Genomic DNA, 20,831 nt, shown 5'->3' with positions numbered 1-20,831 from the left:
AGGGAGGCTGCAAATGCTTATATTTAACATTGTAAGAACATGCAAAGCTTCAATGCAACACTCTTATCCAGGGAAAAAATCCAGACTATGGCCAAAGGAATCATTCCTGAGAGGACACTGCAACATCTGCCACCTCCTGGGATGGCAAAAGTATGTGAATCACCACTGATATTTGAAAACTGTATTTATTTATAGCTCTGTATCGTGTACCCATCACGCAGCATCTGGGCACACATACACGTATTAAAATAATAGACATCATTAGTCTACAAATCATAACTGAAGTACACTCTTCCTCCTGGGATACAGATTTACAAATCCCCCAATGTTCCCCAAGCAAAGGCTTGAGTAAATGGATACCAGGAGTAACAGGAGAGGAAGGGCAGCGAGGAGCATCGCACAGTGATAGCGCAGGGGGACAATTAGTTTGAGCCAAAAGAAGAGGTGTTGGGATGCTGGAAACTCAAGGCATGTTAAAGACACTTTGATCAGCCTTCAAAATATCTCTTTGTATAGATTAGCTCAATAGGAAAAATACTTACAAGGCCTTGTAACTTTTTCCTAGTAAATGGTCCTACACATGGGCTTTGCACGAGTCTTCAGCCTCACGCGTTGCAACACCCTCATCCGGGCTGGACATAGCAACAAGGTGAAGGTCAAGGAAGAAAAGATCAAAAGAGAGCAATTGCTTCTAAACCCACTCTTGAAATCACATCGCACGTGCATACGGTTGTGTGCTGCGTGTCCATGTTTCTGCATGGAAAACCCATGTAGAACAGCACAGATTTTTCCAGGCCCTTCTCCCGCAGACCGCTATTCACCCAAGTAACGCTACTGAAGTCAATGGAAATGCTCTTGTAAACAAGGACTTACAAGAACCCAACGTGACAATGGTTTCAAAAGGAGTTTTGACTGTGCAATTGTTGCTGGATTAGGGTCTTCAGAAACACCCAGCCTGCTCTGAGCACAGAATCCAAATCTACAAAGCGCGAGGGCCTCTGGAGCGGATCCCGGGAAGCACTGAAGGACACGCTCAGCCTCAAGTATGGGAACGGCTCCCGGGCTCCCCCCCGAAGATGGGCAGAATCCCTATGGAAAGGATGGAGCTCCGGGAATAAAAAAAGACAGGCTCTCCTCCCTCCCTTTTATAAGCCACTGACCTAAACTGAACCGTATCGCATCGCTGCCTACATGAACACGGAATGAAGAGTACAAGCACCTCGTTACAAAAGGGGGGGGGAAAAAAACGGGGAAAAGGAACGAAAAAGAAAGAAATCTCGTGCGGCAATAATGTGTTTTCTACAAAATCAGCCTATCTGGTGAAATCCTCATGGAAAAGAATTGATTCAGCAATAAACCAGCGGCACAGACCAGCAGCAAATACAGCAGCATTTATCAACAGCACTTGCCCAGATAGGTAAAAGTTCGTAATAAATAGATTGCCCATTACTTTGCTGATATAAATGCAAAAGAGCCACAAACCAGAGCACTCATACAAAAGACAAATAAATGAGTTCGACACAAGCCCAGCAGTTTAAGAAGTCTCCCCTGTATTTAATAAAGCATGAATTATTTTCATAGAAACACTTACAGACCCCTTGCAGATAGGGGGGTATTTTTACCTTTATAGTATTAAATAAGACATTTTGTGTTTAAAGTGAACTATTGCTTCATCTCGGTGGCCCCTCTGCTAGGGCATAGAAATCAGGCTGTGAACAAAATAAAAACCACCATTGAAAATTACAAATTGTACAACTTTAAAGCATTTGGATATTTCTTCCCTCCCCCCCCCCCCACCAAAGAGATAAAGAACTGAATCGCTGAGAAGGGAAAAGTTGGTGTTTTAGCATCTTTCTGTGTCTATGTAAAATAAAAGAGAAGCCACAGTCACTATTAGCTGAGAGATGGAAGGAAAACTGCAATTACAGCTCACCCTGTTCTAGCAGCTCAGCAGGTGGAAAACATTTAAAGCAGTGACCTTCCAGAACCGAACCTGCTCCTTTTTGTGTCTAACGCAAGTCAAAGTCCTCTTGGAATCAGTGAGAGTTTTCCTTTTGAAGAACTGAGTATCTGGGGTTCTGCAGTGATTTAGAATTAAAACATTACATCCGTTACTTCACAAGGCTCCGGGATTTTTTTGTTTCACTTCATTTTTCTCCCAGAAAATGAGCCTGTATCTAGTGCAAAGCAAAACATTCTCCCTCGCTGCCCCTTGCAGAACTTCAGACACACCAAATGCTATTAAATAATTCACTTTGTACCAGCTCTAAGAAAAAGGATTAAAATGACTTTCATGCCATTGAGGTTCAAAAGCATCCAATCAGGAAAACAAAAGCAAAAGGGGAAAAAAAAAAGCCAAAGAAAAATTACCTTTGGAGAATGAATCAAACTAAAAATGCATCCATTAAAACCCGCATCTTGGCACGCTTTTTACATTGACAGTACAGTTTTGTTTACGCATAAAATAAGCATTTGGAACCTGTTTCCAAAGGAGAAGTGAATAGATTTCACAACCTGATCGGTTTCCAGCTGGGGAATTGCATGCACGGCGTTAACGTGAGGTTTGTGCTCCAGCAACTGAGCCTGAGATGGAAGGAGAGGCTGGAGCTGCCGCTGAGGGCGATGCGCGCCGACGCCAGGGCTTAGGCTTCCACCAAGGCAAAAGAGCTCTACAGGATTATCAGTGGAGTGGATCAGGCTTCTCAGGGCTCTTTAACTCGAGAGAATCCCTTTTAAATTGCTTCAAACATCAAATGAAACACAAGTTATCTAAACATCAGATTTTCTAATTTTATTAAAAACGCACAAATTTTATCCAACATGTTTTCTTTCATACAGTGAATGGTCTAATATGCACTGGAGGTCACACAAGCTTAGGTTTATTCGAACAATAAAAGACATATGAGAAATTTAATATATAAAGGAAAAAAGTAGCAGCTGTTGACTGCATATTTGACCATAAAATTTAAATATTTTGGACTTTTATTTTAAAGACACAAAAATAAAACCTGTGTGGGTCTATATAAGTCATATTAACAACTCCATGAATGTTCAACAGGACTAAAAATTAGCAAAGATGTGGGTTGGGTTTTTTGTTTTTTTTTTGTCTTTTTCTCTTTGAAACCTTGTAACACTTTTTTAACACCTTCTCGGGTTGCTGGTGCCAAGCACCTTACAGTATTTGTGCTATAGATTCACTTTATTTGGCAACTGTCTGGGTTTGGTGGGGTTTTTTCTTTGCCTTCTGTAAACAACACCTTTTACAAACTAGCACAGTGAACCACAAGCCCTGCGATCTGTTAGAACAGCGACAGAACAGAAAAAAGGAACTATTTTGGTTGGTTGCTCAAAATCTTTTGCTTTTGAACAAGAGGTTCTAAAACAGGATTTATTAGCAAAACACTGAACTCCTGAATTTAACATTAGACGTAAACAGTTGACTGTTTTTAGTTCAATAGAGTCTTTTTTTTTTTTTTTTTTGTTTAGCTTTTCTCTTTCTGTGAAGGTAGAATACTTTGCGTTTGTTTGCTTGGTTTTCAAGTCATTTTGCCTTAGAGGTCTGGCGACCTTCGCTATGCCGAGGAGGTTTTGTACGTGTAGCTTTGTGAAGGTAGAAGAGTTGGTGCTGAGGGCTTTAACATTTAAGTATTTGCTATTTTGGCAAAGAAAACACACACAAAAAAAAAAAAGGAAGAAAGGGGAAAAAAAAGGAAAGTTGTCCCACCTGGTAGTCAGCAGGCTGCAATGGCTGGAGCTAAAGAGAGTGTCTTGTTGGCGAGCTTTCTGAGAGACAGAAACTAACAAACAAATTCAGAATGCCAGAACCATCCTTAACCGGGAACGCTAGAGTTCTTGACGCTTCCTTTTCCCCCTTTTTTTCCTTGACTTTTCCTTCTTTCAATTATTAATTTGTGGGGTTTTTTTGTGTTTTAAAACGAGAAGTTCCTAAGGGTTGTGGCTCTTAGGATGACATCCGACAGGGTAAGCACACTCACGCCATCCTACGGTATGGCAGCACTTTACTGTACAGCTTCACCAGTTCCTTTGTCAATGGTACAAAAAAAAAGTCAGTCCCTTTGCTTGTTGGATACAACCGTAACGCGGAGATTGTCCTGGTCTAGAGCAAAACTTCCCTTGGAGCGATTTGGGTTCAGTTCGTGCCCAAGGTAATATTGTCTCAGGGCAGGAGAGATGTTCTATGTATTCATTTCTGTACACCGTAACAATAAGCAGACTAGATGATCATCACTTACTTAGACCCAGTTTGTTTTAAAGCTACCACACAGCCGCTTCGTTCATTTCGGGGGGGTGTGACAAGTGATTGCCGTAGTTAGCACCACCGTTGACAGATAGCGAAGAAAACGGAGGACTAGGGCCAAAAACTTCCGCAGACATGGAGTGCAAGGACCCGGGCAGGTTGGGTTCGGGGCTGGGTGAGTCTCCCGGGGGATGCGACATGATGTCAGTGAAGCGCTGGGCCTCGCTGGGGGGGTGATGTCCGGGCAGAGGGTGGTCCATGGCCCCCAGAGGGGTGCCCGATGGCCCTGAGGAGGGCACGAATGGGAGATCCACGGGCGTCTGAGCTTGGGATGATGGAGGTCCTTGAGGGAAGAAATCATAATTGCTTCCAGGGCCGTAATACTCGCTCTGATAATCTGCTGGGCAAGGAGAGACAGAGGGTAGGTAACACACAGGCGAAGCACCCAAGTGGAAAAGACACGAGAGTGCATTTGGGGGGGGGGGGGTGTCTCGAAATGTCACCCAGAGCTCAACAAACACAAGGCAGGGGATGTGCTGATGGCCTGGCCAGGGTGGGGGAGATGCGCTAACGGCCTGGCTGGTTCCCGGGGCTGCCCTTCCAGCAGAGCCTGGTCTGCAGAACAGGCAGCGGGGGTGCCCCCGGTGCGGGCGCGGGGCCGGGGATGCGGTATCGCGACACGGGGAGAGGGGAGGGGCGCGTTACCCACCTCCGTAGAAGGAGAAGGGCCCGTTGGGGATGAGCTCCCCGGGCTCCAGCCGGTCCACCAGCGGCCGCATCCTGCGCGGGCTGCGGAAGAAGGCGTGCCGCCGGGCACCCAGCGCGCTCAGCTGCTTCATCCGCCGCTCCTTGGAGCGCCGGTTCTGGAACCAGACCTGGGCGGGCGGCGGGAGAGGAGCCGGTCACCGCGGGGGGGACCTCCGCTCACGGCAGCCTCGACCCCCCCCCCCCCCCCCCCCCCCACGTTTCCCGTTCGTTCCGGGGGAGGGGACCCGATCCCATGCACCCCGCTCCGCGCTGCTCCTCGTTCCAAACGCGGCCGAACCCACCCGTGACCGCGGCCCCGCGGCCGCTCCCCACCGCCCGCAGGTCAAGAATGATCGAGTTAATTCTTATTACCCTGACAAGATTACTCCTAATTACCCTCACACTGAGCCTCTCCAATCTAACCTCGTCTTTAATGGTCCTTTAACCCCCCATTACCCCCAGCGCCGCGGGTTTATAAACCCTTTAATAATTCCAGCGTATTATCATTCTTATTTATCCATTAACCCCTCACATTTATGGTTATTAATTTCGATACCATTTGCAGCATCCTTTAGGACTTTTTGAAAGAAACCCGCAGCTCTGTCCCTGCCCTCACCGGGCCGCCTCGGTAATAACGATTTAAACGGGAGGCGGGGAGGTTGCCCCGGGGCTTCCCCCAAGCACCGGCCCCTCCGCGGCAGCGCATTCCCGGCGCCCGGGGCCGCGGTACCTGGATGACCCGCATGTTGAGGCCGGTCTCCTGTGCCAGCTGCTCCCTGATGTGCCGGGTGGGTTTCGGGGTGGCCGCGAAGGCGGCTTTCAGAGTCTCTAGCTGTTTGGCTTTGATGGTGGTGCGGGGCCCCCGCCGTTTCGCCCCCAGGTTCTGGTCGTCGTTTTCGTTGCTGCCCGTCTCCTTGTCGGACACGTTGGCGCTTTCCGAGTCCTTGGCGTCGTCCTGGGAAGGGTCTTGGGAGTCGGGGGACAGGCTGGGGTCACTGCCGGTGGTGGCTGGGAGACAGCAAAGCGGAGCACGCTCAGATTGGGGGCGGCCGGGAGAAAACACCGATTGCGGGGACGGGCCGGTACGACCGGGAAGGGGAAAAGGGAGAGGAGAAAGGAGAGATGAAGGGAAAGAGAGATGAGAAGGGAAAAAGAGGAGAAGGGAGGAGAAAGGGAGAAGGGACTGGAGCGGAGCCGCTCCCACCCCGCGGATGCCGAGCGCATCCCCGCAACTCCACGGCCGCGCTCCCTCACCTGAATGCAGGCTGTTTTCTTTGGCAGTATTGCTGTTATTTAGGTAATCTTCTTTGCAGACAAACTTGTTTTCGTCTATGATGTAGAGCTCCTCGCCGGTGGAGAGTTGCTTGTTACACATCATACACGTAAAACAGTTCAAGTGGAACACTTTGCTCCGCGCCCTGCGGACCAGATCGCTGGGGGAGATGCCCTGGGCACAGCCCGCGCACTTGGTCCCAAAACACCTGCGGGGAGAGGCCGGGCAGCGGGTCAGCGCCGCCCGCCCGAGCCACGGGGCCCGCCGAGAGCAGCCCGCAGCCCGGCCCCGCGCCCATCACCGCGGCCTCCGCTCGCCCCGCCGGGCCGCGCAAAGGACATTCCGTAAAATAAAGCATCCCTCGGATTGTTTCCGTCCGTAACCAGAGGATGCTTGGAATTATGTATTGAAAGAACAAAAAAAAAAAAAAGAATAGGGAAAAGGACCCCATCCGGGGCGGGTGAAGTGTGAGGGACGATTCAGCATCGGGGCGATGTCCGGGGCTCGCCCCGGCACAGCGATTAACGACACGTTAATCAATATTAAGCATAAATTCGTGTTCGTTATTCACCAGCCGTTGCCGCGCATCGGTAGGAGCAGCGGCCGCTCCAGGCCCGGCGGGCGCTGGGGACGCGCACCGGAACCGCACCGGAGCCTGCAGCGCTCCGCTCCACCGGGGCACCCCACGGCCCCTCGGTGCCAGGGAGCTGAGCAGCGGGTCACTGGTGCGGTCTTCGGTGTGTGGCGGCGGGGGGCCGGAGAGCACCCGGCCCTGAACCGGTCATCGCTGTCGCTGCCGGTGTGCGGCGGGCCCGGCCGAACAGGGGCACCGGGGCCCGGGATTCGTTCCGACGGAGCCCGCCGGGATGCGCGGGGATGGCGGCGGCGAGCGGGTGTCGGTACCCAACGCCCCTTCCATCGATCCGCCAGCAGTGGGTCGCTGCCCGCTGGCGCGGCCTCGGCTCCGTTTAACGGGAGTTATAGGGCCCGCGGAGCCGCGCACCGAACCGCCGAGCGTCGCTGCACCGGGCCTTCATCGCCGGTGCGGCTGCGGGCGACGCCGAACTCTGGTCGGCGGAGAGCGGCTGCAGCAGTGGCGACCGCAGCACCGGGACCCGCCGGTCGATAGTTCCGAGGCAACTTCGGGCAAGTGGAGCGCGGCGGGGCCCGCGGGCATGCCTCGACGGGGCGCCAGGGCCTGCCCCGGCCTGAACCCCCCGGCCCCACAGGGGAACCGGCTGGAGAAAGACCGACGGGTGCGGAGGAAAAAGGTGTTTGTGGGTCACGGTGACAACGGGGGAAAGCGCATAAAAACGAAATAGGCAAAAAGGGAGATGGGAAACGGCTGCGGAGGAGCTATGGCCGCGGGCAGAGGCCCGGTACTTACCGAAAGAAGTCGTTTTTGCAGTAAAGCTTGCCTTCTCGCGAAAAGCATTTCTCTGTCAAATTGCATTTACATTCACAGCACTGAACACACTTCACATGCCAAGCCCTGTCCAGTACATTCAACAAAAACCGGTCCAAGATTGGCCTTTTGCAGCCTGCACAGTGAACCATTGTCTTTGGTTAGTTCTGAGAGCGGGGGTCGGTTTCCCAGATGTCAAGCAAAAAAGAAATGAAAATACGTGTTTTTTCAAGACGACACCGGCGGAGGTTTGCTTAAAATCTGTGTTTAAGAGCCTCGGAAAAGCGAAGGAGGAGGAAAAGAAAAGGGAAGAAGCAAGAAAAATCTTCGTTCGAGTGTCCTAGGAGGGATACACAGAAGAAACCACCCACTGCCCGAGGAGACCAGCGCTTCCACACACCGCAGGGTCCCGGCCGCTACCAACCACGACAGCAACAACGAGAGTAATTATAGGAACGAGAAAACGACAACGACAGAAAGATCGGCGCTCGTAAAAATTAAAAACGATTCAAAAGGGAAAAAAAAAAAAAGAAAAAAAAATGAAAAGGAAACAAAACCCAAAAACCCAACGGCAAAAAGCGAGTGACGAGGAGTGTTTCTCAGGTCTGAGGTAGAGCAGTCAGGAGTCAAAGTGCTTTTCCCAAAGAGAAATCAAAATCAAAATACAAAATTAAAAAGGAATAAAGGACAAACGGAGACATGGGGCCGCCGCGCTCAGAGGGGCTCTGCCCGCGGCCGCGGCGACATGGCGCTACGCGCCCGCGGAGCGGAGCGGGCCGCCGTCCTTACGCGGGGAGGGGGGGACGCTCCGCAGCTCCTGGCTCCGTGCTCTCGCCTCTCTCTGCTCCCCTTATCTTTTTTGCCTCTCTCCCTCGACGTCCCGGCGGTGCCGTCGCGCCCGGCTCCTTCCTACCTACCCCCGCGCACCGCCCTGCGCGCTACCCGCGGCGGCCGGCCGCGTCCCCGCCGAGCCGGCGCGGCATCGCCCGGCGCTGCCGGCTGCAGTGGAGCCTCCCGGGGCCGCGGCGGGCCGGGCCGGGCAGGGCAGGGCGGGCAGAGAGCGGCGCGGGCCGCGCCGTCCCGGCCGCGCAGGGCGCTCTGCATGTTCCCGGCAGCCCCGCGGCCGCAGCCTTATGCACCGCGCGCACACGTCACCGCCGGGCCCGGCCAATCGCCGCCGTCGCCGCTGCCGTCCCCGTCACCCCCCCCCCCCACCTTTTTCCCGCGCCCGCCGCGCCGCCGCCGGACGGGGCGTCCGCGCCCCTTTATAGAGCCGCCGGGGCGCCGCCGCGCAGGGACGGGCGGGCGCCGCCGGCCGGGCCCGGCCGAGGCGCGCCCCGCTGGAGCGCCGGGAGCGCGCGGCAGACGGTAGGTGTGTCGGTGCGGTGCCGGGGCGCGGGGGGCGCGGCGGGGGGACAGGGACGGTCGTTGAGGTCTGGCACCCCCACGGGGCTGCGCATCCGTTATAGGCAAACACCGCCCGGTTCCCGTTGCAGACGGGGGAAGAAACGGCGTCAAACGAGTTCCCCGTTTAACGGGGTTTCCCCCCCGTCGTAAACGGCGCGGAGCCTCCCGCAGGGCGGGGCGGTGCGGTGCCCCCCGCCGGGAACGCGCCCGCGGCGGATCGCCTTTGCCGGAAGGAAAGGTGCGGAGAGGCCGGGGCCGCGGCGCTCCGACGGCAGGAGGAAGGCTCCGGTAACTCGCGGTGACTCCGTTACCGGCGCTCGCAGCGCTGCCGCGGATGGACTTTTTTAGCAGTTGCTGGGGTGGGATTTTTGTCAAATAAAGATTCCTTTGCTTTTACCTTCCAGGGGGGCGGTCTCTTCCGGGCCGGTTTAGGAGGGACGTGATTCCTCTTTGCTGCCCGGAGCTCCGGGAGGTGTCACCGCCGGGCCCGGGACCCTCCCGGCCCCCCCGCGGCGGAGCTCCCGTGCTTGCCCCCGTCGCGGGAGGTTGGATTTCGCTAGTGGGGAATTAGGAGGGAAATGGGGCCTGAGCGGGTTACACACATGGCAGCGGGGTGCGCACCTTCCGCGGCTGCCCGGGGCACGGCGGTCGGCGGAAGCCGACTCCGGAGCCCGCAGCATCATCCTGCTCCCGCTTTTATGTCTCTTTTCCTCGTCCTTGGGAGGAAAAATAAAGAAGTGGAGAAAGAAGAAACTGGGACATAAAAAAGGAAGCGAAGACGGGAAATCCCCCACCGCGGCGCGGGGCTCCGGCCTGGGGCGGATGGGCCCGGTGCGGGGCCTGCCGAGCCCGTAGAGCATCACCCGGTGCCGAGGCATCCTCGGAGCTTCTGCGGGTGTTTAAAAGCCGCGGGCCCTGTGTCCGTCCGCCCCCCGCCCAGGTCTCCCCGGCACCGGCCATCCCCGCCGTGTCGGGGCCGCGCAGGGCGCTCCGCGTCCCCCCCCCCCCCCAGCTGTTGGTTTGCTTTGCCGGCGGTTGCGGGATCAATGGAGGCCCGGGCGGGCGCCCCCCGGGCCGGTGCCCGCAGCTGGGTCGCTCCCAGGCGGAGCGGGCCCCGTTCCGCCGCCCGGGAAGGCGACAGCTGCGGGCTGGCGTCAGGGGACCCTTCCCTTTGACCGCGGCCCCCTGTGACATGTGGCGGTGGGGATGAATGAGGGGAGGGAGATGAGCAGCTTATGTCCATCAAGCACCAGGTTTTCACAGCGATTTTGTTGTGTTTTTTTCTCTCTCCTTTCCCAGGCGTTAGCGAAAGCAGCTGGTTGTCCCCTGCCCCTCCCGTCCCGACGGCTCCGCGCAGGGCCTGGGGACGCCGAGGCAGGCACACATCACTGTGCCCCTATCCACATCCCGATCCCATCCGGTCCCCCGGGGTGCGGAGGGCGAGCGGTACCCGGTACCCGCAGTGCCGCAATAGTGATTTACCGGCGGGTCTCCCTTCCACCCCAGTACACGCACATCCCTGTTGCCGTGGGGTGTTCAAGGCCGAACACCCCCTAGAGAAGGGGGAGCCCCGGTTAGAGCGGGTATTTGAGCGGTGAAAATACCGGTGCTGTTTCCAGCGGGATCCGAGAAAGCAAAACCCCACCGAGCCCGGTTCCCAGCGGGACACGGAGGGGGGCACCCACGGGGCACGAGGGAACGGGAGAAATCCGTGCAAGCCACGGGGACGGGCGGCACGGCAGCGCCCGGCCGGGCACAGCGCATGGGGTGCGGATTTGATTTCATTTCAGTCTGGTTTTTCATTGTATGCCGCAGTTCTCCCAGGCCCGGTCCCGGCCGGACCCAAGCCCCCGGTGATGGGGTGGCGGGGCCGAGCCTATCCATACCTGGGGGAGAACCGGGCGGGGTGTTCAGAGCCGAGCGGCCCGGGAGCAGAAAAAGAAGGAAATTAAAAGAGTAAAATAATGCTAATAAAACTCCCTCAAATTTATTTTACATCTGATACAGAATGGGGGAAAAAAAGCCCCTTTTAGGTGCGTTTGAATTTGCATTTTATAGGGGTGGTTCCCGTCTTTTTAGTTAAACATCACCCTTTTATCAGCAGCCTTTCTACACCGCTGCGCCCGGTAATGGGATTTCTCTCTCCTTTACGGGGCACTAGCGCTGTACAAACACCGGAGCCGCTCGCCCGGCCACCGGCAGAGCCCCGGGGCGAAGCCGAGGAAGAAACGTCCCTCCCGCTCGGGCACGGACGCGCTCTCCGTGTCCATCCCAGTTCTTTCCCTCCTTCCCGGACTCCTCCGCATCCCGGGGGAGCGCTGCTCCCGCATCTGTCGGGGAGCACCGCGGCGGGTCGGAGCACCCAAGGCAGCGCTGCGGGGGGACAGCGCGGGTGAAGCGCGAGTATCAATCCCCGGTCACCCTTTCTCCCCTTCCCTAACTTTTCCCCGTAGGAAAAGCACCTCCGCCTATTAAACATCTCGGCGGCCGCTGCCCTAACCAAACCCTGAAGATGTAATTAAACCCGGTAGAACAACCCCGCGCAATAACCCCGTTGCTGGACAGGATCCATCGCCGCGCCAGGTTTGTTTTAGAGGAGCTTGGACTCCCCAAAAATCCCTTCAAATACCTATCGGAGGGTCCCGCTTGGTTCTGCTGCGCTCGGGGCGATGCCGGGGGGACGTCGGCACCGGCTCCGCTCGCCTTTCCCTGGCCTTATTTATTCTGCTGCCCCCTTGATTAGCTTCCCCCCCACTTCCTCCCCCCCCCCCCCCGGGTTTCTTTCCATGTCGCTAAATGTTGTCGCTTACACTCGGAGCTCATGCATTGTTTATGGGAAATAGAGTTAATAAATTATTCCAAATCCGAGGTGTGCGCCCATGCGTCTGACTGAGAGCTGCCGGCCGAGGGGAAGGGGAAAAGTGCTCGGGAAAGGGGAAATTCCCCGGGAAGGGAAAAAGAGCCCGGGAAGGGGCCTGAGCCCACCCGGGAGCGCGCTGGGGGTCGGGGCAGGGCTGTGTGTGACAGCCGAAGGGGATTCTTCCCCTTGTTAAAGAGAGAAAAGGGCAGATAAAAGACGAATAAAAGAGAAAAGAAAGAAAAGTAAAGAGGTGGCGGGGGCGGGGGGAGACTATAAAAAAAGAGGGTGAAACAAACCCCGGGAGGACGCACGGATCCCGGCTCATCCATCTTCATTGTCTCCGTGTGTGCAAAAGCAACTCCGGTATAAGGAAAAGCCACTATCAAAGCCATGGCTTTATTTTATATCCTATAGATCAGGAGGGAGGCAAAGCTTTATTTTCGCCCAGAGACAGATATTTTATTTCTCTCTTACGGTTTTATGTGTGAGAGATGTCAAAAAGGTAAAATAGATTGCTAATGCATAGGCAAAACGAAGCTGTTTTGGCATGCTCTGTGTCAGGAGGTCTCCCAGGGAGCGCGGGCTGGGGATTTAGGGCTGAGGGGAGGCTCGGGGGGATTTCTGCCAAAACAGCGCTCGCCATAAATCCAGCGCCGTGGTCAGCTCGGGCGGGAGGAACAGGGTTTAAAGGGGAAGAGCCGGAGCGGAGCGGGGACCCCCGGGTCCCCTCCCGGTTCCGCTCAGCCCCGGGGGCGCCCCGTCGGCGCCTCGATCGCTTCTTGCCGCGGCGCTGGGGACCCGCCCGCCCCCGACCGAACACCCCATAGCCCCGCTCCGGCGCACGCCTCACCGCTTTTATCTACATATATACATATATATATGGATTTTTTTCGCCCCAAAACAAGGAAGTAGCCCCCGACGTCGGTCCGAGCCGCTCCGGAGCGGCTGCAGGCACCCACCAGCGCAGCGCACCGCTCTCCATCCTCCTCTCCCCGAACCCCAGCAGCGGATTTGCCAGGACCCTTTGCAAAGTTAAAATATATCTCCCCAAGCTGCAACAATTTTCCTACTTTTTGACCTCGGGGATTTACTTAGCGCGTTAAGTTCAAGGCTCAGAAGCCCAGGGCTATTACTCATTGAGGCACTCCCACCACCACCACTTTTCACCACATATTTTATCATTTGACTTCCTGGCTTAAATTCATGTTATGGCAAATAATGGATGGTAATACTTTCCCCCTTCCCCATGTTAATTGTCTTGTCTGACAACCTCCGCATTTGAAATGATTTAAAGCAAACAACGGGCGCAGTGAGACCAGGAGACAAACCAGTAACCAGCTCTTCCCTCGCAAGTTAGTGCCTGGATCCGGGGTTTGCATCCAGAGCATCTCCCCCCCCCCAAAAAAAAAAGCATCACCCAGTGCTTGTTGGGGTCACTGCTCAGCTCTGCCCTGCATCCCTTGGCCTTTGCTGCCCGAAATCCTGCTGCTCTTGAGGCGGCTGAAATGGGGAAACAAACCCGAGTGCTATTTGCAAATTAAAAAAAGCAAGGTGTAGTTGATTAGCAAATTAATTATTTCAGTCCCCCCAGGATTATATTGTTTTTCCAAGTTCTGTGGGCCTGTGTAATTTACTAATTTCACAGTCGCTGAACTTCCCTGGGAGTGAGAGTCAATCTCAGCCACCCATCTAACACGTACACGGGATCTTGTGCAGCGGCAGAGGGAAGAGGGTGTCCAGAGCTTTTCCCTGCTCCTGCCACGGACTTGGCTCCGGGAAAATTCCCTGGTTTTCTTATTTCTTAGGGGTGACAGTGCTTTCCTGCCCAGCAGGATCAGATCTTCCTGCTTAGAAAGGAGTAACTGCATGGACTTCTCTCTACAGACCACTGTCGCTGGCTTCCCAGATGTGCACAGAGAAAGGGCTGCTGCATCCTTAGCGAACTGTTGGAGAAAAGGGTTCCCAATGCCAAAGAGGTTTTGTCATCAGCAGAGCATCAGCTTTGGGTGTCTGCCATCACCCTCATGCAGAGTGTTAGAGGAAAATAATTGATATAAAAGAAAAGATAGGACTATCCCAATAAAATAGAGGGATAATATGCCTGAGGTGGTGGCGAAACCAGCACTGCCCTCTGCCTACCTGCTGTGGAGCACAGAAGCATAGATCACAGAATAGTTTGGGTTGGAAGGGACTTAAAGCTCATCCAGATCCAGCCCCCTGCCATGGGCAGGGACACTTTCCACTAGACCAGATTGCCCCAAGCCTCATCCAACGTAGCTTTGAATGCAGGAGCAGGTCTGGGTTTGAGGTAATAAAGCAGCATCACCTGGACCAGGTACCACAGCACCAGGGACCTCCCTCACTTCTATGAAAATGAAGGAAGAGCTCCCAGCTGCATTTATATCTATCTGCTTAGTCCCCACCGCTGATTAATCTTCTATATATAGATTCTACAATTTGATACCACATTACTATATAATATCCTATGTCACCCCCTATTTATATAGGCTTCTATTTTAAGGCTACTGACAGGGCACGGTGGCTCTGGCCAGCGTGCCCTGCTTTCTCCCTGCTTCATCACACATACACAGACCAAGGCACATGGGCTCACACAGGCTGAGTCCAACGAAGTTCCTGGGTGCTGGGTGTCTGTGGCTCAGCACATTCTGCCTGCCTGGACCAGTGGGTGAGAGCCAGGTAAGAGGCAGGGGCTCATTCAAGTGCTCATCCCCCTGTGCTGTGAGTGTGCATGCAATTAAAGAGGTCACCAGCACGCTCCAGACAGGGCTCGTTAGCACAGCACAGCACACACTGCTTGTGACACCTGAGCTGCAAACGGAGCAGTGGATTTCTATAGGGTCACCTATAGAAGATGGTGTGAAACTGGGGCATTGCAGTGAGGAGATGTGGCCAAACACGTTTGATTAAAAAGATGCACATTTAAAACCCATTCCCTCCCCTTTGTACGGTAAGCCATGCTTTAAGTTGGGCTGTACACACACACGCAGTTTATTTCAACTCTACGGCAAGGATATGGCATGCACCGCCACAATCCCAGTGCTCTGAAGTGCATCATTACGCTGTTTTCAAGATGAAAATAAAACATTTTGTTCTAGAATGTGAAATTTCATTAGTTTCAGCTAATTTTTCCAGGAGGAGGCGGGATACAGCTCCATCCCCAGGAGGGCCCTGCCTGCCAATGCTCTGCCGTGCTCCAGGACAAGCCCCCCATGCAAGGCAGAGCCACACACCAGTGTTACCAAGGGCCAATCCTCCATGCTCAGAAGCTTACATTAAAATATACATATTATTCTAAAACAACCATTCCTTATCATCGTTGTCAGCCATATTCCAGCTGGGCCTGGAGATCCCTGTGGGATGGGGATCAGCTTCTTGAGAGTCACACAGAGATGGGCACAAAGCAAATCTCCCAACTCCCACATGGAGGTACTGCACCCTTCAGACGCCATCACCTCTCAGTTCCTTTCCTTATTCCTGGTGAATTGGTTCCCTGGTGAACAGGGAACTAAAACTCCTCCAGACCCTATTTGTGCTGTCCCTCAGGAGGCTGCAGCAGGTTTAGATGAGGCTCCAGGGTCTGGAAGCACTGGAGAGCATCACCTGCACTGGAAACGAAGCCCCACAGCAACATTATCATTCCAAAGTGGTGAAAATGTCATGCAAAAGGCTGCCCACCCCTGGCTTTGTTATGCCACAGTTGGAACTGGTCTTTCTCCCGTCTGGTATTTCCAAGGCATGGTTCTTTGTTGAAGTCCTGGCAGCACGCAGTTAACATCACACCTCACAGCCTCTCCCACCGCAAACACATGCACACACGGTGCTACGTAACCAGAGCAGCTTATCAGTGGCTGGGAGACACCTCCCTGCTCCCCTCCTCACCGTGGCCTGTCATAATCTTGTCACCCATGAGAACTTCACATGAGGCGGGTCCCACTGTGCTCTTATCACCTCTCCCTATCCACAGGTGAAGGTGGCTCTGGAGCCTCCAACCCTGAACCAGGGTAACCACAAAGGCACAGGAGCCTGTCCTCCTTACAAGTAAAACTCATTTCAAATGGAGGGTCACTTGACTGGGGAGCAGCCCCAGATGCCAGTGAACAGCTTTACAAACGATGCTTGTCCTGTAAATGGTGAAATTAAACCATAAGCAATTATCTGAGGGATCTATTCTGTGCTGACCTGCAGGTCATGCCATGCGCATGTGAAAATGGAAACCATTCCACCCCAAACCATTCGATGATTCTATGTTCAAACTCAGAGTCTCTGATTCTGCAGAATTCCCGACCAATGTGTACTTTCCCAGTTGCTGAAACAAAACCTTCCTTTCTGTAATTGGTTAATATCTGTAAAGCCTGTCAGATTCCAGAATAAATGGCTGTTAGATAAACGTGTTAATAGTAATGATGGTTGCGGAGAAGACATCACTCCTAATGACGTACAACTATTTCCTTAAGGTTGTGCTAATAAATGGAAGTCCCTGTTTAAAATCTGGCACATTTATTTCACATACGCTCTCGGATCAAACAAGTTACTCCAACAACAGAAGAGATCTTCCTCTTTTCTCCCTCTCTGAAATGTCTCATTAACACTTGCTGGGCTGATGACTATGAGGACGAACACTCCATCCCACCTTGTACCCTAGATATTAAAACCCAGGCCCTCATCCCGGGCCTGCCCACTGCCAGCCAAGGTAAGAACGGCACCAGAGCCTCCCAAAGGGTCATATAGCCTCTGCCGAGGAGCTTGGGTGTTCATCCTCATCCCAACCTGAGCTTTGCAGCGAGTCCCTGGACTGATCTCCGAGTCCCGGACCAACCGCGTCGTCTCAAACCAACCTAAACCCCCACCAAATCTTATGTCACTTCTCTTGTAAAACCAGAGAAGCTGCTCCAAAGCTTGTGAAGGAAGGAAAGAGTTTCCTTTCTCTTAACCGGGTCAGCCCATGGTGTTTGGAGCAGCTCCATCACCGTGGTGTCTGTGCACAAGGTGAAATGCAGCGGGAGAGCAGAGCCAGTGGAGCTCTGCGGGTGGCTGGTGGGTGCTGTGCATAATCGCTGCTCCCTCGGATGGCTTTGCATGGAATCAGTATGGTCTTAATTCCAAACAAATCTTCCATGCATACCTGCAGGAGATTATAGCCCTGTACAAGGAAGCCCACAGAAAGGTTCCCTTCCCACCACCGTCCACAGGCTGGGCAAGCAAACATGCTGTGTCTTCCAGTGCTGCCGGATTGCTCCTGTGTTTGAGGACTGGTTTAGGGCTGTGTGTGCTCTGGAAGATGATTTCCTACCGTAGCTTTTAAAACCCCCAATTAATATTCTACAGGGCTGATGCTTCACGCAGGAGGGAAATGCCATTTCCAGCTACTGATGCCGCTTTCATTCCCCTATTTGAATTCAAGCACTCTCATACGTAAGACACCCACTTGTTTAGCTTTAAAAATGACCATGGAAAAAGCTTTTCCACACCTCCGGTGTCTGCACCACCCCCGCGAGCTGCTGTGCCAGCCTAACATGAGTCACCAGACATGGACAGACACAGTCGTGTTCAGGGACCCCATGGCATTGAGGACAGCAGGGTTGGTGTCCAGAGCCCTGGAAGCCAGCGTGCATCGCCTTTGCTATCCAGAAGAGAAGGAAGTGGATGTAGCACCAATAAAGGATGCTGATCCTTCTCTTCCTTGTGGAAATCCCTGTCTCGGACACCCTGGGATCATGCTAGGGCTGTGCCTGGTGCTTGGAGCCCAACTGAACACATGCTGTCCCCAGATGGACACATCTGCAGTGACGTGTGGCTGTGATGCTGCTTGCACAACACGCGGTAATAATTGTGAGTGTTCCAAATTCAGAGAGAAAGAGGAAGAAAAAGTGAAACCAGCAGGTTTGGAATTAGCGGAAAATACCCTTTTCTTTGGGTGAAATTCCCTGCTGAAGGGCCAGCTTGTGAAGGGAAGGGAGCAAGGCTGGGCCAGGCAGGTCCCCCTTATGGGGCTGCTGCCTGCTGGAGCTGCAGTTGCCTTTAGAGCCCAGACCAAGGGACCTAACAGGATCAGCCCCACCAACACTACAGTCACCAGCAGCAACAACACACAACAGGATATAAAACATGGCAAGAGGAGGAGGGAATGTGCAGGTCCAATGAGGAGAAGGGTGAGAAACACCTATTGGGAAACCCAAGGATGGGTGTGAGGGGTCTGCACACAGCCGAGGGCACAATGCCACCGTGTGATGAGCGATGAAACATTCCTGTTAAATACAGACATTCCAAGACAAAGAATAAAGATCATTCCAAGAGGAAGCAATCTGGGAACCTGTGCATCTTTTACTGCGCTTCTTCCTGTTTATTTTGTGTGTGTCTAAAACGTCAACTCAACTCCTGAGTTTCATAGGAAAACAAGCCCAATACAGTTAAAACACCTCTGGAACGGTCACACCACCCCAATCTGTGCATTAGATGCTAACCCTTCTATCAGAGAGCTCAGCTGGATGAGGGGGTTATTTTCAAATCTGCAAAATAGAATTAAATTGGTGTTGGTAAAAAGATTAAAAAAAAAGGCAGAGATAGCCCCATCCAAACCCTTACAAGGATATTTCAGGCATGCTGAGGTTCCTTTTCCATAAATGTTAAGCAGACATCTGTAAACATAATTGGAATTTACTGCACACGTGAATAACTGCATATAAATTAGCCTGTATCATTGGGGTTTATAGAGGGCTGCAGGTCTCCCCCCTTGTCGATCAGGTGATGGTGTTCCCAGCGCATCCCAGCTCCATTCCAAATGTCAATTTCCTACATTTTAATTGTATTTCGTTTTTTGGCAGAGCTGTTGCCTTGTTGCATTTATCATAAAGGCCTCGGTAGACGAGACATTCCGCTGAATTCCGCGCATTTCCAGGTTGGTTTCCCAGGTTATTCTTTGGGAAAACGCAGAGCGGTGTTGTCAGGGATTGCTTAATATTAGCAATGGAGACCTGGGCATCTGGGGGAGCTGAACAAGCACAACTTCCTTCACAATTCCTCATTTCCCCCATGTTTTTCCTTTCCTTTTCTCTGCCTTCGCCTTTGTCATGGGCAGGACCCATCAGGCATGGAGCCCTCTGGCCTAAACCCGCAGGGACCTGAGGCAAGATCCGGCTCCTCCACAAGTCAATGGAAAAACATCCAAATTCCATAGCTCAGGATCAAGCTTTTAAGCACCCTCTTCACTTCCTGCCCAGGAGCTGAGAAGTCGTGGTTAAGCCAGAGTGAAGCCTGAGCACCATGATGGGGCCTGAAGCTTTCAGTAGAGGAAGGAGCTTCCTCCTCCTCATTTCTTTCTCCATCCTCCGGGCTCCATATCCAAGCCCAGTGAAAAGCTTGGAACTCCTTACCCAGAGCACAGGGGAGGGAAGAAGGGGCACAGGCAGCTTGAGCAGCCTTGGTTGAGTCCAGTGTGAAAAGAGGTGGTCAGATGCACGTAATTCAGCTAAAACAAGGATTACTTCCTTGGATTCAGTCAGGAGCAGGATTTACACAGAGCCACATCATGTAAAAGCCTGATTTGATGCAGATTTAGTGAAAACAAAGAGTTTCACCCTCTCTGAGACACTGACACCCAGCTTCTATCAGCTCAGCCATTTACAGCAGCAAATTCAAACAACCCCATCAGTTTCAACCAACTACGACCCTGAAACACATTGGACTGAGCTGCCAAAGCACCGCTGGGGCACAGACCCACATGCTCCCAGGCAGGGAAGCATCACACAGTGCAATGGAGAGGCAAGCCCAGCAGGAAAAATCCCTCCTGCCTCGGGATAAAGCCTCAGATGAGGCCCCGTTGATCCCAAACCTGTTGAATTCCAGGGAAACTCACAGAGGGGAGATTTAGACATCAAGAAGCTCTTCCCTGTGAGGGTGCTGAGGCGCTGGCACAGGGTGCCCAGAGAAGCTGTGGCTGCCCCATCCCTGGCAGTGCTCAAGGCCAGGCTGGACACAGGGGCTTGGAGCAAGCTGCTCCAGTGGAAGGGGTCCCTGCCCGTGGCAGGGGTTGGAGCTGGATGAGCTTTAAGGTCCCTTCAACCCAAACCATTCCATGCCTCTATGAAGGCAAACATCGGCGTTAGGTTATGACACTCCCCGGGGTGGGCAGAGGACAACCCCACTGCAGAAGGGGCACGCATGCAGCACCCCCCCCAGCACCTCCCACCCCAGCATCCCCAGCCCCTGCTGTCGCACGCTCACCAGTATTCCCAACAGCCCCTTCTTGACGGTAACGGCATTATCAAGTGTGCCAATGGAGTAACGGGTGATTTATTTCATTGTCACTCTTCAAAGGCGCATTTGTTTACCAGCACCTCTGGCCCCCAGCTCACCATAAGCTGTGTGTTTGCTTGGGGGGGGGGGGGCTGTGGTGCAGGAAGAGGGGGGCTGCATTCACCCACCACCGTTGTCACCTTGACTGCGAGCGGCCGGAGCCGCGGGCACCGCCGGAGCGCGGATCCCTGCGGCTTCCCAAGGGATGCGCTCAGAAACGTGTGACTGGGGAGCCCTGACCTGAATTTAACCTTTCTCCGTGCCCCACCTTTGATGGGGAAGGGAGGTGAGAGATGTGGCAGCCCGGCCAGAGCCAGAGCCAAACTGCTGGGATGAAGGAGATGACCCGGGGAGGGAGGAAGAGCTGCAGTCCCATCCCGCAGGATGCACTGGGCAGAGCTGCCTCTTGGCTTGGTGGGGCTTTGGGACACAGCATCATAATGATGGTGTGGTACCTCACTTCTCTTAAGGGAAAGATTGAAGGAGGGGGAAAGCAAAAACAAGACAAAAAGCTTTTTTCCTTGGTTTTTTTTTTTTTTCCCTATAAAGAAAAAAAGATGGACTTTTG

The 20,831-nt window shown here is 53.5% G+C and overlaps 1 protein-coding gene across 1 annotated transcript; it reads right to left on the bottom strand.

The window, feature by feature from the left end:
* Positions 1-2,765: 2,765 nt before the first annotated feature.
* Positions 2,766-8,683, bottom strand: LHX1 (LIM homeobox 1). The gene is made up of 5 exons (XM_065694849.1): positions 7,666-8,683; positions 6,260-6,486; positions 5,736-6,013; positions 4,968-5,133; positions 2,766-4,655 (listed from the first exon to the last, which is right to left on the bottom strand). Exons 1-5 carry the CDS (start codon positions 7,833-7,835, stop codon positions 4,276-4,278), a joined length of 1,221 nt encoding a protein of 406 aa, XP_065550921.1. The 5' UTR covers positions 7,836-8,683; the 3' UTR covers positions 2,766-4,275.
* Between the last annotated feature and the right edge of the window lie 12,148 nt (positions 8,684-20,831).

This window comes from Lathamus discolor, chromosome 14, assembly GCF_037157495.1.
Source record: "Lathamus discolor isolate bLatDis1 chromosome 14, bLatDis1.hap1, whole genome shotgun sequence".
Taxonomy (NCBI): Eukaryota; Metazoa; Chordata; class Aves; order Psittaciformes; family Psittacidae; genus Lathamus; species Lathamus discolor.
The sequence above is the reverse complement of the archived record's forward strand: the minus strand, read 5'-3'. Positions and strand labels throughout refer to the sequence as shown.